Source organism: Oncorhynchus tshawytscha, linkage group LG03, assembly GCF_018296145.1.
Source record: "Oncorhynchus tshawytscha isolate Ot180627B linkage group LG03, Otsh_v2.0, whole genome shotgun sequence".
Taxonomy (NCBI): Eukaryota; Metazoa; Chordata; class Actinopteri; order Salmoniformes; family Salmonidae; genus Oncorhynchus; species Oncorhynchus tshawytscha.
In genome coordinates this window covers 3,473,662-3,490,730 of record NC_056431.1, presented here as the reverse complement: position 1 = coordinate 3,490,730, position 17,069 = coordinate 3,473,662, and the positions used below count along the sequence as shown (strand labels likewise).

Here is a 17,069-nt window from a genome sequence, read left to right as displayed (position 1 = left end):
GGTATGTCTCTAAGAGCTGTGAGTCTCTCTGGGTAAGTCTCTAAGAGCTGTGAGTCTCTCTGGGTAAGTCTCTAAGAGCTGTGAGTCTCTCTGGGTAAGTCTCTAAGAGCTGTGAGTCTCTCTGGGTAAGTCTCTAAGAGCTGTGAGTCTCTCTGGGTATGTCTCTAAGAGCTGTGAGTCTCTCTGGGTAAGTCTCTAAGAGCTGTGAGTCTCTCTGGGTAAGTCTCTAAGAGCTGTGAGTCTCTCTGGGTATGTCTCTAAGAGCTGTGAGTCTCTCTGGGTAAGTCTCTAAGAGCTGTGAGTCTCTCTGGGTAAGTCTCTAAGAGCTGTGAGTCTCTCTGGGTAAGTCTTGAAGAGCTGTGAGTCTCTCTGGGTAAGTCTCTAAGAGCTGTGAGTCTCTCTGGGTAAGTCTCTAAGAGCTGTGAGTCTCTCTGGGTAAGTCTCTAAGAGCTGTGAGTCTCTCTGGGTAAGCCTCTAAGAGCTGTGAGTCTCTCTGGGTAAGTCTCTAAGAGCTGTGCGTCTCTCTGGGTATGTCTCTAAGAGCTGTGAGTCTCTCTGGGTAGGTCTCTAAGAGCTGTGAGTCTCTCTGGGTAAGTCTTGAAGAGCTGTGAGTCTCTCTGGGTACGTCTCTAAGAGCTGTGCGTCTCTCTGGGTAAGCCTCTAAGAGCTGTGAGTCTCTCTGGGTAAGTCTCTAAGAGCTGTGAGTATATTTGGCCATGTGTTTTAGGTTATTGTCCTGCTGAAAGGTGAATTCATGTCTCAGTGTCTGGTGGAAAACAGACTGAACCAGGTTCTCCTCTAGGATTTTTCCTGTGCTTAGCTTCATTCAGTTTCTGTTTTTCTCCTGAACCACCGGCCCCCAGTAATGTATTCTATTGGATTTGCCCCAAACATTCAGGACAAAAAGTTCATTGTTTTTCCACATTCAATTTTTGCAGTATTACTTTAGCAGCTTGTTGCAAACAGGAAGCTTGTTTTGGAAAATGTTATTCTGTACAGGCTTCCTTCTTATGTAGTATGTGGAGTATCTACAATGGTGTTTATCCATCCTCAGATTTTTCCTATCACAGCCATTAAACTCTAACTGTTTTAAAGTCACCATTGTCATCATGGTGAAATCCCTGAATGGTTTCCTTCCTCTCCACCAACTGAGTTAGGAAGGACACCTGTATCTTTGTAGTGACTGGGTGTGTTAATACACCATCCAAAGTGCAATTAATAACTTCACCCTGCTCAAAGGGATATTCAAAGTCCAGAACAGACAATGGGAGGCACACAGTACTACAGTACATGGAACCATGGCTACAACTCTATTCCACATCAGGTAACTGATGCAAGCAGTAGGATTAGATTTTAAAAAACATAAAAATACACCTTATGGAACAGCAGGGGCTGTGAAGATACACACACTCTACACACACGTACACATGGATTTTGTATTGTAGATATGTGATAGTAGAGTAGTGACCTGAGGGAACACACTTAATATGTTGTGAACAGTGTAATGAAATGTAATGTCATATTTTTTTATTGTATATAACTATCTTAATGTTCTGGAACCCAGAAGGAGAAGCTGCTTTGGCAGCAGCTAATGGGGAGCCTCAATAAATACAAATGTCAACTTTTTAAACGTTTTACCCTTCTACCAATAGGTGCCCTTCTCTATGAGGCATTGGAAAACCTCCTTGGTCTTTGTGGTTGAATCTGTGTTTTAAATTCATTGGTTGAACGTAGGACCTTAAATATAATTATGTGTGTGGGGTACAGAGATGAGGTAGTTATTCAAAAGCCGTTAAAACACTATTATCCCACACAGAGTGAGTCCACGCAACTTATGTGAATTGTAAAGAACATGTTTACTCCTAAAAATTTGGAAAAACATAATTCCTCTTTGATGTTATTCAGGCCAGCATCATACCACCCTGCTTACCACTGCTGGCTTGCTTCTGAAACTAAGCAGGGTTGGTCCTGGTCAGTTCCTGGATGGGAGACCAGATGCTGCTGGAAGTGGTGTTGGAGGGCCAGTAGGAGGCACTCTTTCCTCTGGTATAAATAAATATCCCAATATCCCAGGGTAGTGACTGTGGACACTGCCCTGTGTAGGGTGCTACATTTTGGATGGGATGTTAAACAGGTGTCCTGACTCTCTGAGGTCATTAAAGATCCCATGGTACTTATTGTAAGAGTAGGGGTGTTAACCCCTGTGTCCTGGCTAAATTCCCAATCTGGCCCTCAAACCATCAAGGTCACCTAATAATCCCCAGTTTACAATTGGCTCATTCATCCCCCTCCTCTCCCCTGTAACTATTCCCCAGGTCTTTGCTGCAAATGAAAATGTGTTCTCAGTCAACTTACCTGGTAAAATAATGGATAAATGGGGTAATGAGTGTAGGCCAGTGACAAAACAATCTCTATTTAATCCATTTTAGAATAAGGCTGTAATGTAACAAGATGTGGGAAAAGTCAAGGAATGTGAACACTTTCTGAAGGCACTGTACATGCAGATGTGAACATGCACACACACAGGAGCACTAGTAACACAGTGCCAGGATGTGACTGCAGCAAGTCCTCTGTCCTGTCGCAGTTCACACATTTGCACAGGGATGCATCCACCCACCTCTTTGTGCAATGCTGCCAGATTTGATGTCTGCTCAGTTGGAAAATGAGAAAAGAGGGAAAAGAATGAATGAATGAAGATAAATAATGATTTATAGTCGCATTGAAAATATGTTCTAGCCAAGTTATAGGGACGTTCAGGTTGAATTTCTCCTGGGCTAAAGGACCCAAAGACATATCAACTGAATCTTTTCTGTTTAGAGTTGAGAGACAACTTTTCAAGTCAGTGTTTCAAAACAAGAGTGTATATTTAGTGTCTCTCTGTGTCAGTCAGACAGTGGTATGTGATATCAACACCCCCTCTAATCAATACGGTTTGATTAGTGGTTGTAGATGGCTCTCTGTGGGTCGATAGGAAAGGCAGAGAAGAGGAAGAGAGAGAGGAAGAGAGAGCAGCTGGAGGTGGTAATATGTCCATTCTGATTTAAGATGCGTAGAAAATGGTGTAATAGTGGAAATGGTCCATTCTGGGTACAGCAGAAAACCGACTTATCTTAGATTGCATTTGGCTTCAGTGGAACAATACATCATTATCTCTTCATCACCTGATATCTACCAGGGTGTTTATCAATGAAATAATCGATGGACAAACACAATCACAGTCTGGTGTCAAGTGCCCGCCCACACACACTTTCCATTCTTGGGCACTAGAAATGAGGTAATTGAGATTAGAGTTGGAGACACCAAAGGAGAGAAGACATCAATGTTTTGCATTAATAAATCAGTTAATTTAAAATAATGTTACAATTCATTACAATAAGTCAATAAGTTAAATTACTAAATGACTTCAGCTTTCATCAATTCAACCCTGTGTGGTTCTCTTCAGATTGTTTTATTTTCTCATTTGCTTGATTTGTCAGACAGGTGAAGATACTGTAGGATAAGAGAAGTAGAGCTTGCTTAATATCTTAAATAAAGAGTTGACGACGAGGGACAGAGGAGTGTTTGAGAGAGAGATATCACAGATTACAGGGCGAGATAGCAGAGACATGATTGACAAGTGAAGCAGCCTATGGGAGTGAGACATGATGATCCATTGCGTAAACAGCCTAAGCTGGAGATTCAGGTCCCAAATCAAATCACTCACAGATACAGGAAAACCCATTGGTGTAGCGGTGCCTGGAGAAGTGAGTACACCATCATTTTGCCAGAAAATCTTTCATAGAAAAACAACAAATGCATGTTAAGCCCACATCAATGCTTATACCGCACAAGGAGACCATTTTTTAGGTCTGGGAAAAATATAAAATACTATTTTTGGGAGGGTCTAGTTGCCCTTTAAAATAATTAAGCAAAATACCATGTGGCTCGCAGTGTCTGTACTCTACAATGTAGGCCTACAGTAGAGTACATGTGATTGCAGAGTTTTCAAAAGAAATGCCCTCCAGATTGATACAATCATAATTATATCATGTAGGCCTAATTTGTAGTCAACATTTAAAGATGCACTATACAGAAATAGCTCCTCCATTTCCTGGTTGCTAAAATTCGAAGTTCGCCTAATTTCAGTTTGTGACAAAACAATAAGTAATTGTACAGAGTCTTTGTACAATCTCAACCTCTATGAACTTGTTGGGTCGCCCAAATTTACATATTGCAGCTTGAATTAGGAAGTTTTCCTTGGGAAAGCATTTGGAAATGTTCATTCAAAACAGCACATGACTGTATTGAGCACTGCAAAGATTCAACCAAGACTTTGGACCAAACTGTTTCAATACCTGGTTTGCTTACCCATTATTTTTTGATTTGATTAATTGAACCTTTATTTAACTAGGCAAGTCCTACCACCCCTACCAGCTGTGAGCTGCTCCATGGTACAACCAGCTGCGGCTCTTACTGCCGTGATATTCAGCTGAAACTTGGCTGTGTGCAGCGTTACATGTGAATATATTACACGTGCTTTACGATTGTGTAGGCTACTTTCTCTATTGTACCACATACTTGATACCGTTTATACCACCACTACACTACTTTGATACGGATCAGTGGGAATTAAGAAGTGACTATACCCAATGTCCACTGAACAAAAAGTGGGTTTTGTGCATATTTATTTTACTGAACCTTTATTTAAACCTCTGTGGGGTTTAGGGTGTATACCTCCGTGTAGCTCCTACTACACCACTGTTTAAACCTCTGTGTGGTTTAGGGTGTATACCTCCGTGTAGCTCCTACTACACCACTGTTTAAACCTCTGTGGGGTTTAGGGTGTATACCTCCGTGTAGCTCCTACTACACCACTGTTTAAACCTCTGTGTGGTTTAGGGTGTATACCTCCTACACCTCTGTTTAAACCTCTGTGGGGTTTAGGGTGTATACCTCCGTGTAGCTCCTACTACACCACTGTTTAAACCTCTGTGTGGTTTAGGGTGTATACCTCCGTGTAGCTCCTACTACACCACTGTTTAAACCTCTGTGTGGTTTAGGGTGTATACCTCCATGTAGCTCCTACTACACCACTGTTTAAACCTCTGTGTGGTTTAGGGTGTATACCTCCTACACCTCTGTTTAAACCTCTGTGGGGTTTAGGGTGTATACCTCCATGTAGCTCCTACTACACCACTGTTTAAACCTCTGTGGGGTTTAGGGTGTATACCTCCTACACCTCTGTTTAAACCTCTGTGGGGTTTAGGGTGTATACCTCCTACACCTCTGTTTAAACCTCTGTGGGGTTTAGGGCGTATACCTCCATGTAGCTCCTACTACACCACTGTTTAAACCTCTGTGGGGTTTAGGGTGTATACCTCCTACACCACTGTTTAAACCTCTGTGGGGTTTAGGGCGTATACCTCCGTGTAGCTCCTACTACACCACTGTTTAAACCTCAGTGGGGTTTAGGTGTATACCTCCTACACCTCTGTTTAAACCTCTGTGGGGTTTAGGGTGTATACCTCCTACACCACTGTTTAAACCTCTGTGGGGTTTAGGGCGTATACCTCCTAGCTCCTACTACACCACTGTTTAAACCTCAGTGGGGTTTAGGGTGTATACCTCCTACACCTCTGTTTAAACCTCAGTGGGGTTTAGGGTGTATACCTCCGTGTAGCTCCTACTACACCTCTGTTTAAACCTCTGTGGGGTTTAGGGTGTATACCTCCGTGTAGCTCCTACTACACCTCTGTTTAAACCTCTGTGGGGTTTAGGGTGTATACCTCCGTGTTTAGCTCCTACTACACCTCTGTTTAAACCTCTGTGGGGTTTAGGGTGTATACCTCCATGTAGCTCCTACTACACCACTGTTTAAACCTCTGTAGGGTTTAGGGTGTATACCTCCTACACCACTGTTTAAACCTCTGTGGGGTTTAGGGCGTATACCTCCGTGTAGCTCCTACTACACCACTGTTTAAACCTCTGTGTGGTTTAGGGTGTATACCTCCTACACCACTGTTTAAACCTCTGTGGGGTTTAGGGCGTATACCTCCGTGTAGCTCCTACTACACCACTGTTTAAACCTCTGTGTGGTTTAGGGTGTATACCTCCTACACCTCTGTTTAAACCTCTGTGGGCTTTAGGGTGTATACCTCCGTGTAGCTCCTACTACACCTCTGTTTAAACATCTGTGGGGTTTAGGGTGTATACCTCCGTGTAGCTCCTACTACACCTCTGTTTAAACATCTGTGGGGTTTAGGGTGTATACCTCCGTGTAGCTCCTACTACACCTCTGTTTAAACATCTGTGGGGTTTAGGGTGTATACCTCCGTGTAGCTCCTACTACACCACTGTTTAAACCTCTGTGGGGTTTAGGGTGTATACCTCCATGTAGCTCCTACTACACCTCTGTTTAAACCTCTGTGGGGTTTAGGGCGTATACCTCCGTGTAGCTCCTACTACACCTCTGTTTAAACCTCTGTGGGGTTTAGGGCGTATACCTCCGTGTAGCTCCTACTACACCACTGTTTAAACCTCTGTGTGGTTTAGGGTGTATACCTCCTACACCTCTGTTTAAACCTCTGTGGGCTTTAGGGTGTATACCTCCGTGTAGCTCCTACTACACCTCTGTTTAAACATCTGTGGGGTTTAGGGTGTATACCTCCGTGTAGCTCCTACTACACCTCTGTTTAAACCTCTGTGGGGTTTAGGGTGTATACCTCCGTGTAGCTCCTACTACACCTCTGTTTAAACCTCTGTGGGGTTTAGGGTGTATACCTCCGTGTAGCTCCTACTACACCTCTGTTTAAACCTCTGTGGGGTTTAGGGTGTATACCTCCGTGTAGCTCCTACTACACCTCTGTTTAAACCTCTGTGGGGTTTAGGGTGTATACCTCCGTGTAGCTCCTACTACACCACTGTTTAAACCTCAGTGGGGTTTAGGGTGTATACCTCCGTGTAGCTCCTACTACACCACTGTTTAAACCTCTGTGGGGTTTAGGGTGTATACCTCTGTGTAGCTCCTACTACACCACTGTTTAAACCTCTGTGGGGTTTAGGGTGTATACCTCTGTGTAGCTCCTACTACACCACTGTTTAAACCTCTGTGTGGTTTAGGGTGTATACCTCCTACACCTCTGTTTAAACCTCTGTGGGGTTTAGGGTGTATACCTCCGTGTAGCTCCTACTACACCTCTGTTTAAACATCTGTGGGGTTTAGGGTGTATACCTCCGTGTAGCTCCTACTACACCTCTGTTTAAACCTCTGTGGGGTTTAGGGCGTATACCTCCGTGTAGCTCCTACTACACCTCTGTTTAAACCTCTGTGGGGTTTAGGGCGTATACCTCCGTGTAGCTCCTACTACACCACTGTTTAAACCTCTGTGTGGTTTAGGGTGTATACCTCCTACACCTCTGTTTAAACCTCTGTGGGGTTTAGGGCGTATTCCTCCGTGTAGCTCCTACTACACCACTGTTTAAACCTCTGTGTGGTTTAGGTGTATACCTCCTACACCTCTGTTTAAACCTCTGTGGGCTTTAGGGTGTATACCTCCGTGTAGCTCCTACTACACCTCTGTTTAAACATCTGTGGGGTTTAGGGTGTATACCTCCGTGTAGCTCCTACTACACCTCTGTTTAAACATCTGTGGGGTTTAGGGTGTATACCTCCGTGTAGCTCCTACTACACCTCTGTTTAAACATCTGTGGGGTTTAGGGTGTATACCTCCGTGTAGCTCCTACTACACCACTGGGAAACCCTGCTGTAGGTTAACACTGCATTTAAAGATGTGTGTGGTGTTGCATCAGCATCCAACGATAACATCCACCAGATATTGAATCAGGCGTGTTACTGCTTGGCTGGGGCAAAAGCCTGCACCCACACCGGCCCTCTGTTAGAATACGGGCCGGCCCTGTTCTATAGTAACTGATCTAGTGTTTCTCAGTGGGAGGGAGACCCCTGCAGGTCGTTCTGAGCACTGCAGCTTCTTCAGATACACAAGGACCAATATATCAATTGAACCAAAGACTCACCTAAACCAACACCATAGACATATCCTACAGACTGACAATCACAATGTGTTTCTAAAGCATCACACCTTTTCTCAAGAACAGAAAGACACAAAACATGTAAATCAAAATGCACTTTGAGTTCAGTGTTATTTATCTTCATGAGACCCTAGCATAGAATGAATACATATTGAGCTTAATGTGGTCAACATCTTACAGGGTTCTTTTTGTGCTATTCTGTCCAATGTCTGAAATGTCCACATTAAAAATGATATATATCATGTCTTTAGGAGGTACACAAAACACACAGGTGAAGTAAACATGTTCCTTGTTCAGGTATCTGTCAAGATGGCAGAATACTTTCCTGGGATCCAATTCCTACATGATGAGCATTCTGTGTGTGTGTGTTTTTTATGAGAAGGTTTGTGTATTCAAAAATGGCTTCAGGGCAATTTCAGCATCTGTAAACCAAAACAGAACCAGCAGCTGAAACACACATGCTACCCTTGTTTCTGCTCGGCCACAAATAAAGGAAATGTATGGTTTCTCTCTCTCTCTCTCTGTAATAGTCTCTTCAGTAGATCTCTTTGAAATGGAGATAGTGGCTACAAACAGGAGATAATATCCATATGTCAATCTGTCTGTGTGGTTCATGAGTCCAGTCTCTTGTATCATGGGGCCGGTTCCCTCCGTCTGTCTGTCTAGACTCATTCTGGGAGTTGAGTTCAGAGTCAGAGAGAAGGGTTGTTTCTACCTCCAGGGTTCCAACCTAGACTCTCACAGCTGTCCATAATCAGTCGACACACACACACACACACACACACACACACACAGTTCCTGTTTTATAACTTTTCAGATGCGTCTCCTCAGTCCATCACCACCAGCCGTTTCTCTTTTAGAACAGGTTCTGTTCCATCATTACTAGCCGTTTCCTCTTTTAGAACAGGTTCTGTTCCATCACCACCAGCCATTTCCTCTTTTAGAACAGGTTCTGTTCCATCACTACTAGCCGTTTCCTCTTTTAGAACAGGTTCTGTTCCATCACTACTAGCCGTTTCCTCTTTTAAGAACAGGTTCTGTTCCATCACTACTAGTCGTTTCCTCTTTTAAGAACAGGTTCTGTTCCATCACCACCAGCCGTTTCCTCTTTTAGAACAGGTTCTGTTCCACCATTACTAGCCGTTTCCTCTTTTAGAACAGGTTCTGTTCCATCACCACCAGCCGTTTCCTCTTTTAGGTCAGGTTCTGTTCCATCACCACCAGCAGTTTCCTCTTTTAGAACAGGTTCTGTTCCAACACCACCAGCCGTTTCCTCTTTTAGAACAGGTTCTGTTCCAACACCACCAGCCGTTTCCTCTTTTAGAACAGGTTCTGTTCCAACACCACCAGCCGTTTCCTCTTTTAGAACAGGTTCTGTTCCATCACCAACAGCCGTTTCCTCTTTTAGAACAGGTTCTGTTCCAGCATCTCTATCCCTCTTTTGTTCTCTTCTTCCACTGCACTCTGTTCCAGTCCAGAGCACTCCAAAGTGGCCACAAAACACCCAATGGCCTTGCACATTGTCAAATCCCTTGTCCAATATCGTCCCAGAGAACCATCTCCTTCATCCAATCCCACCACAAGACGTTAGCCTCCTTAGCCAATAGTCACAGGTTTCCATGGAGTTTTGACCAAAGAGGTGATGCGATGTATGAAGGCATGTATCTAAGTCTTTAGAGTTACTTATTCACCTGTACAAACCTGCTATATGTTTCTACTGTAGCTTCCTGTTGGCTTGTGTTTATATTGTGTGCTTGGGTTGTATTCAAGGGTTCATGGTGAATAACAGCTTAAGTTGTAGTGTGCGTCGTTGTTTCTCCTTCAGTCAGTCCAGAAGTTGTTCATTTGTAGTTTGATGATGTGTGGTGGTTGTTGATCTGTAGTTGCTGTTATTGGCATGTAGAAGTTGTAGTTTGTTGGTTTGTAGTTGGTGTAGTAGTAGTAGTTGTGTGAGGACAGGTAGTGGTGGTAGTTCCGGGCCGAACCAGACCAGAGGGATGGATGAAGGAGAGCATGTTTAGGAGGTGATGATCTCTCCTCCTAGGTGCCTCCATCCCTTCTGTGTCTCAACAGCTGGAAGATATTCTGAAACAGACACACGGCTCAGGAAACAACAACATGCGCAGGCTGGCAAAAATGCACAATATGAACATGAACACACACACGCCCAGGCCCAAGCCCAGGCCGCTACTGCTGTACCAGAGACAGAGGCAGGCAAAGCCTTACCTTGCTACACATACCTTCTTTACTGCAGTTCTTATTGTCCTTATCCACAGCCTCCTCTTCCACCTGGAGACACACAATATTACACAACATTCTCATCAAACAATATCAGTGGACAACATTCAAAAGATATGAGCCAGTGAAATGTGCAGCATAAGACTGCTGGTTAGCCAGTAGACAGTACATGGCAGTATAAGACTGCTGGTTAGCCAGTAGACAGTACATGGCACCATAAGACTGCTGGTTAGCCAGAGGACAGTACATGGCAGTATAAGACTGCTGGTTAGCCAGTAGACAGTACATGGCAACATAAGACTGCTGGTTAGCCAGTAGACAGTACATGGCAGTATAAGACTGCTGGTTAGCCAGTAGACAGTACATGGTAGTATAAGACTGCTGGTTAGCCAGTAGACAGTACATGGCAGTATAAGACTGCTGGTTAGCCAGTAGACAGTACATGGCAGTATAAGACTGCTGGTTAGCCAGTAGACAGTACATGGCAGTATAAGACTGCTGGTTAGCCAGTAGACAGTACATGGCAGTATAAGACTGCTGGTTAGCCAGTAGACAGTACATGGCAGTATAAGACTGCTGGTTAGCCAGTAGACAGTACATGGCACCATAAGACTGCTGGTTAGCCAGTAGACAGTACATGGCAGTATAAGACTGCTGGTTAGCCAGTAGACAGTACATGGCACCATAAGACTGCTGGTTAGCCAGTAGACAGTACATGGCAGCATAAGACTGCTGGTTAGCCAGTAGACGGTACATGGCACCATAAGACTGCTGGTTAGCCAGTAGACAGTACATGGCAGTATAAGACTGCTGGTTAGCCAGTAGACAGTACATGGCAGTATAAGACTGCTGGTTAGCCAGTAGACAGTACATGGCAGTATAAGACTGCTGGTTAGCCAGTAGACAGTACATGGCAGTATAAGACTGCTGGTTAGCCAGTAGACAGTACATGGCAGTATAAGACTGCTGGTTAGCCAGTAGACAGTACATGGCAGTATAAGACTGCTGGTTAGCCAGTAGACAGTACATGGCAGTATAAGACTGCTGGTTAGCCAGTAGACAGTACATGGCACCATAAGACTGCTGGTTAGCCAGTAGACAGTACATGGCACCATAAGACTGCTGGTTAGCCAGTAGACAGTACATGGCACCATAAGACTGCTGGTTAGCCAGTAGACAGTACATGGCAGTATAAGACTGCTGGTTAGCCAGTAGACAGTACATGGCAGTATAAGACTGCTGGAGCCAGTAGACAGTACATGGCAGTATAAGACTGCTGGTTAGCCAGTAGACAGTACATGGCAGTATAAGACTGCTGGTTAGCCAGTAGACAGTACATGGCACCATAAGACTGCTGGTTAGCCAGTAGACAGTACATGGCACCATAAGACTGCTGGTTAGCCAGTAGACAGTACATGGCACCATAAGACTGCTGGTTTAGCCAGTAAGACTGCTGGTTAGCCAGTACATGGCAGTATAAGACTGCTGGTTAGCCAGTAGACAGTACATGGCAGTATAAGACTGCTGGTTAGCCAGTAGACAGTACATGGCAGTATAAGACTGCTGGTTAGCCAGTAGACAGTACATGGCAGTATAAGACTTAGCCAGTAGACAGTACATGGCAGTATAAGACTGCTGGTTAGCCAGTAGACAGTACAGCAGTATAAGACTGCTGGTTAGCCAGTAGACAGTACATGGCAGTATAAGACTGCTGGTTAGCCAGTAGACAGTACATGGCAGTATAAGACTGCTGGTTAGCCAGTAGACAGTACATGGCAGCATAAGACTGCTGGTTAGCCAGTAGACAGTACATGGCAGTATAAGACTGCTGGTTAGCCAGTAGACAGTACATGGCAGTATAAGACTGCTGGTTAGCCAGTAGACAGTACATGGCAGCATAAGACTGCTGGTTAGCCAGTAGACAGTACATGGCAGTATAAGACTGCTGGTTAGCCAGTAGACAGTACATGGCAGTATAAGACTGCTGGTTAGCCAGTAGACAGTACATGGCAGTATAAGACTGCTGGTTAGCCAGTAGACAGTACATGGCAGTATAAGACTGCTGGTTAGCCAGTAGACAGTACATGGCAGTATAAGACTGCTGGTTAGCCAGTAGACAGTACATGGCAGTATAAGACTACTGGTTAGCCAGTACATGGCAGCATAAGACTACTGGTTAGCCAGTACATGGCAGCATAAGACTACTGGTTAGCCAGTACATGGCAGCATAAGACTGCTGGTTAGCCAGTACATGGCAGCATAAGACTGCTGGTTAGCCAGTACATGGCAGCATAAGACTGCTGGTTAGCCAGTACATGGCAGCATAAGACTGCTGGTTAGCCAGTACATGGCAGCATAAGACTGCTGGTTAGCCAGTAGACAGTACATGGCAGCATAAGACTGCTGGTTAGCCAGTAGACAGTACATGGCAGTATAAGACTGCTGGTTAGCCAGTAGACAGTACATGGCAGTATAAGACTGCTGGTTAGCCAGTAGACAGTACATGGCAGTATAAGACTGCTGGTTAGCCAGTAGACAGTACATGGCAGTATAAGACTGCTGGTTAGCCAGTAGACAGTACATGGCAGTATAAGACTGCTGGTTAGCCAGTAGACAGTACATGGGGTATCCTGGAAGGATATTGATCTCATCCCGTCAGTAGAGGATGCCTGGATATTTTTTTAAATGCCTTCCTAACCATCTTAAATAAGCATGCCCCATTCAAGAAATTTAGAACCAGGAACAGATATAGCCCTTGGTTCTCCCCAGACCTGACTGCCCTTAACCAACACAAAAACATCCTATGGCGTTCTGCATTAGCATCGCACAGCCCCCGTGATATGCAGCTGTTCAGGGAAGCTAGAAACCATTATACACAGGCAGTTAGAAGAGCCAAGGCTAGCTTTTTCAACCAGAAATTTGCTTCCTGCAACACTAACTCAAAAAAGTTCTGGGACACTAAAGTCCATGGAGAATAAGAACACCTCCTCCCAGCTGCCCACTGCACTGAAGATAGGAAACTGTCACCACTGATAAATCCACCATAATTGAGAATTTCAATAAGCATTTTTCTACGGCCGGCCATGCTTTCCACCTGGCTACTCCTACCCCGGTCAACAGCACTGCACCCCCCACAGCAACTCGCCCAAGCCTTCCCCATTTCTCCTTCTCCCAAATCCGTTCAGCTGATGTTCTGAAAGAGCTGCAAAATCTGGACCCCTACAAATCAGCCGGGCTAGACAATCTGGACCCTTTCTTTCTAAAATGATCTGCCGAAATTGTTGCCACCCCTATTACTAGCCTGTTCAACCTCTCTTTCGTGTCGTCTGAGATTCCCAAAGATTGGAAAGTAGCTGCGGTCATCCCCCTCTTCAAAGGGGGGGACACTCTTGACCCAAACTGCTACAGACCTATATCTATCCTACCCTGCCTTTCTAAGGTCTTCGAAAGCCAAGTCAACAAACAGATTACCGACAATTTCGAATCTCACCATACCTTCTCTGCTATGCAATCTGGTTTCAGAGCTGGTCATGGGTGCACCTCAGCCACGCTCAAGGTCCTAAACGATATCTTAACCGCCATCGATAAGAAACATTACTGTGCAGCCGTATTCAATAATCTGGCCAAGGCTTTCGACTCTGTCAATCACCACATCCTCATCGGCAGACTCGACAGCCTTGGTTTCTCAAATGATTGCCTCGCCTGGTTCACCAACTACTTCTCTGATAGAGTTCAGTGTGTCAAATCGGAGGGTCTGCTGTCCGGACCTCTGGCAGTCTCTATGGGGGTGCCACAGGGTTCAATTCTTGGACCGACTCTCTTCTCTGTATACATCAATGAGGTCGCTCTTGCTGCTGGTGAGTCTCTGATCCACCTCTACGCAGACGACACCATTCTGTATACTTCCGGCCCTTCTTTGGACACTGTGTTAACAACCCTCCAGGCCAGCTTCAATGCCATACAACTCTCCTTCCGTGGCCTCCAATTGCTCTTAAATACAAGTAAAACTAAATGCATGCTCTTCAACCGATCGCTACCTGCACCTGCCCGCCTGTCCAACATCACTACTCTGGACGGCTCTGACTTAGAATACGTGGACAACTACAAATACTTAGGTGTCTGGTTAGACTGTAAACTCTCCTTCCAGACCCATATCAAACATCTCCAATCCAAAGTTAAATCTAGAATTGGCTTCCTATTTCGCAACAAAGCATCCTTCACTCATGCTGCCAAACATACCCTTGTAAAACTGACCATCCTACCAATCCTCGACTTCGGCGATGTCATTTACAAAATAGCCTCCAATACCCTACTCAACAAATTGGATGCAGTCTATCACAGTGCAATACGTTTTGTCACCAAAGCCCCATATGCTACCCACCATTGCGACCTGTACGCTCTCGTTGGCTGGCCCTCGCTTCATACTCGTCGCCAAACCCACTGGCTCCATGTCATCTACAAGACCCTGCTAGGTAAAGTCCCCCCTTATCTCAGCTCGCTGGTCACCATAGCACCTCCCACCTGTAGCGCACGCTCCAGCAGGTATATCTCTCTCGTCACCCCCAAAACCAATTACTTCTTTGGCTGCCTCTCCTTCCAGTTCTCTGCTGCCAATGACTGGAACGAACTACAAAAATCTCTGAAACTGGAAACACTTATCTTCCTCACTAGCTTTAAGGACCAACTGTCAGAGCAGCTCACAGATTACTGCACCTGTACATAGCCCACCTATAATTTAGCCCAAACAACTACCTCTTTCCCTACTGTATTGAATTTATTTTGCTCCTTTGCACCCCATTATTTTTATTTCTACTTTGCACATTCTTCCACTGCAAATCTACCATTCCAGTGTTTTACTTGCTATTTTGTATTTACTTTGCCACCATGGCCCTTTTTTGCCTTTACCTCCCTTATCTCACCTCATTTGCTCACATCGTATATAGACTTATTTATACTGTATTATTGACGGTATGTTTGTTTTACTCCATGTGTAACTCTGTGTCGTTGTATGTGTCAAACTGCTTTGCTTTATCTTGGCCAGGTCGCAATTGTAAATGAGAACTTGTTCTCAACTTGCCTACCTGGTTAAATAAAGGTGAAATAAAATAAATTAAATAAAAACATGGCAGCATAAGACTGCTGGTTAGCCAGTAGACAGTACATGGCAGTATAAGACTGCTGGTTAGCCAGTAGACAGTACATGGTAGTATAAGACTGCTGGTTAGCCAGTACACAGTACATGGCAGTATAAGACTGCTGGTTAGCCAGTAGACAGTACATGGCAGTATAAGACTGCTGGTTAGCCAGTAGACAGTACATGGCAGTAGAAGACTGCTGGTTAGCCAGTAGACAGTACATGGCAGTAGAAGACTGCTGGTTAGCCAGTAGACAGTACATGGCAGTATAAGACTGCTGGTTAGCCAGTACATGGCAGTATAAGACTGCTGGTTAGCCAGTACATGGCAGTATAAGACTGCTGGTTAGCCAGTAGACGGCAGTATAAGACTGCTGGTTAGCCAGTAGACAGTACATGGCAGTATCAGACTGCTGGTTAGCCAGAGGACAGTACATGGCAGTATAAGACTGCTGGTTAGCCAGTAGACAGTACATGGCAGCATAAGACTGCTGGTTAGCCAGTAGACAGTACATGGCAGTATAAGACTGCTGGTTAGCCAGTAGACAGTACATGGCAGTATAAGACTGCTGGTTAGCCAGTAGAAGACTGCTGGTTAGCCAGTAGACAGTACATGGCAGCACAAGACTACTGGTTAGCCAGTAGACAGTACATGGCAGTATAAGACTGCTGGTTAGCCAGTATAAGACTGCTGGTTAGCCAGTAGACAGTACAAAGCAGTATAAGACTGCTGGTTAGCCAGTAGACAGTACATGGCAGTATAAGACTGCTGGTTAGCCAGTAGACAGTACATGGCAGTATAAGACTGCTGGTTAGCCAGTAGACAGTACATGGCAGTATAAGACTGCTGGTTAGCCAAAAGACAAGACATGGCAGTATAAGACTGCTGGTTAGCCAGTAGACAGTACATGGCAGTATAAGACTGCTGGTTAGCCAGTAGACAGTACAAAGCAGTATAAGACTGCTGGTTAGCCAGTAGACAGTACAAAGCAGTATAAGACTGCTGGTTAGCCAGTAGACGGCAGTACAAGACTGCTGGTTAGCCAGTAGACAGTACATGGCAGTATAAGACTGCTGGTTAGCCAGTAGACAGTACATGGCAGTATAAGACTGCTGGTTAGCCAGTAGACAGTACATGGCAGTATAAGACTGCTGGTTAGCCAGTAGACAGTACATGGCAGTATAAGACTGCTGGTTAGCCAGTAGACAGTACATGGCAGTATAAGACTGCTGGTTAGCCAGTAGACAGTACATGGCAGTATAAGACTGCTGGTTAGCCAGTAGACAGTACATGGCAGTATACAACCCTCTTCTCACCTCTTTCCTCCACTTGAGTTCACAGAAGACTCTCTCAACGCACTCATGCAGGTAGTTGAACTGGACACAGCACAGGACACAGCACAACAAAGGGTTAACTCTCTGCACATTGATACAGCATGTTCAGACATTCGTTGGGACTCTCAAAAGGTATGTACTGTGAGTGTGTGTGAGACTCACGTAGGGAGTAAAGATCTTAACCCAGCGAGGTTTCTTCTCTGCCCTGGCGTACTGGAAGCAGAAGGCCATGCCCTCCTCATCAGTGTCCCAGTGCTGCATCTCCACCCACTCAAACACGATCACCTGGTTCTGTTATAGAGAGACAGGGTCAACACACACACACACACACACA

At 44.9% G+C, this 17,069-nt stretch overlaps 1 protein-coding gene and 1 long non-coding RNA gene across 6 annotated transcripts in view; both read right to left on the bottom strand.

Annotated features, from left to right (window-relative positions):
- Positions 1-3,389: 3,389 nt before the first annotated feature.
- Positions 3,390-5,552, bottom strand: LOC121841157. 2 transcript variants are annotated; one of them, XR_006080160.1, is made up of 3 exons: positions 5,481-5,552; positions 4,806-5,436; positions 3,390-4,689 (listed from the first exon to the last, which is right to left on the bottom strand). It is a non-coding gene; the product is annotated as an uncharacterized LOC121841157 (long non-coding RNA). The 2 variants fall into 2 exon arrangements; XR_006080159.1 differs by having other exon boundaries at positions 3,390-5,254; positions 5,403-5,436.
- A 1,414-nt stretch (positions 5,553-6,966) lies between these two features.
- LOC112238998 (sorting nexin-27) overlaps positions 6,967-17,069 on the bottom strand; it is a 38,606-nt gene continuing 28,503 nt past the window's right edge. For 2 of the 4 annotated variants that reach the window (XM_042307477.1, XM_042307465.1), the window contains 5 exons: positions 16,898-17,026; positions 16,718-16,777; positions 10,269-10,317; positions 7,487-10,113; positions 6,967-7,049 (listed from right to left, as the gene is read on the bottom strand). In XM_042307477.1, coding sequence (XP_042163411.1) covers positions 10,046-10,113; positions 10,269-10,317; positions 16,718-16,777; positions 16,898-17,026 — 306 coding nt within the window. In that variant the 3' untranslated portion in view covers positions 6,967-7,049; positions 7,487-10,045. Of the gene's footprint in view, positions 7,050-7,486; positions 10,114-10,254; positions 10,318-16,717; positions 16,778-16,897; positions 17,027-17,069 lie in introns of all 4 variants that reach the window. The other 2 variants (XM_042307468.1, XM_042307474.1) reach the window with 2 other exon arrangements.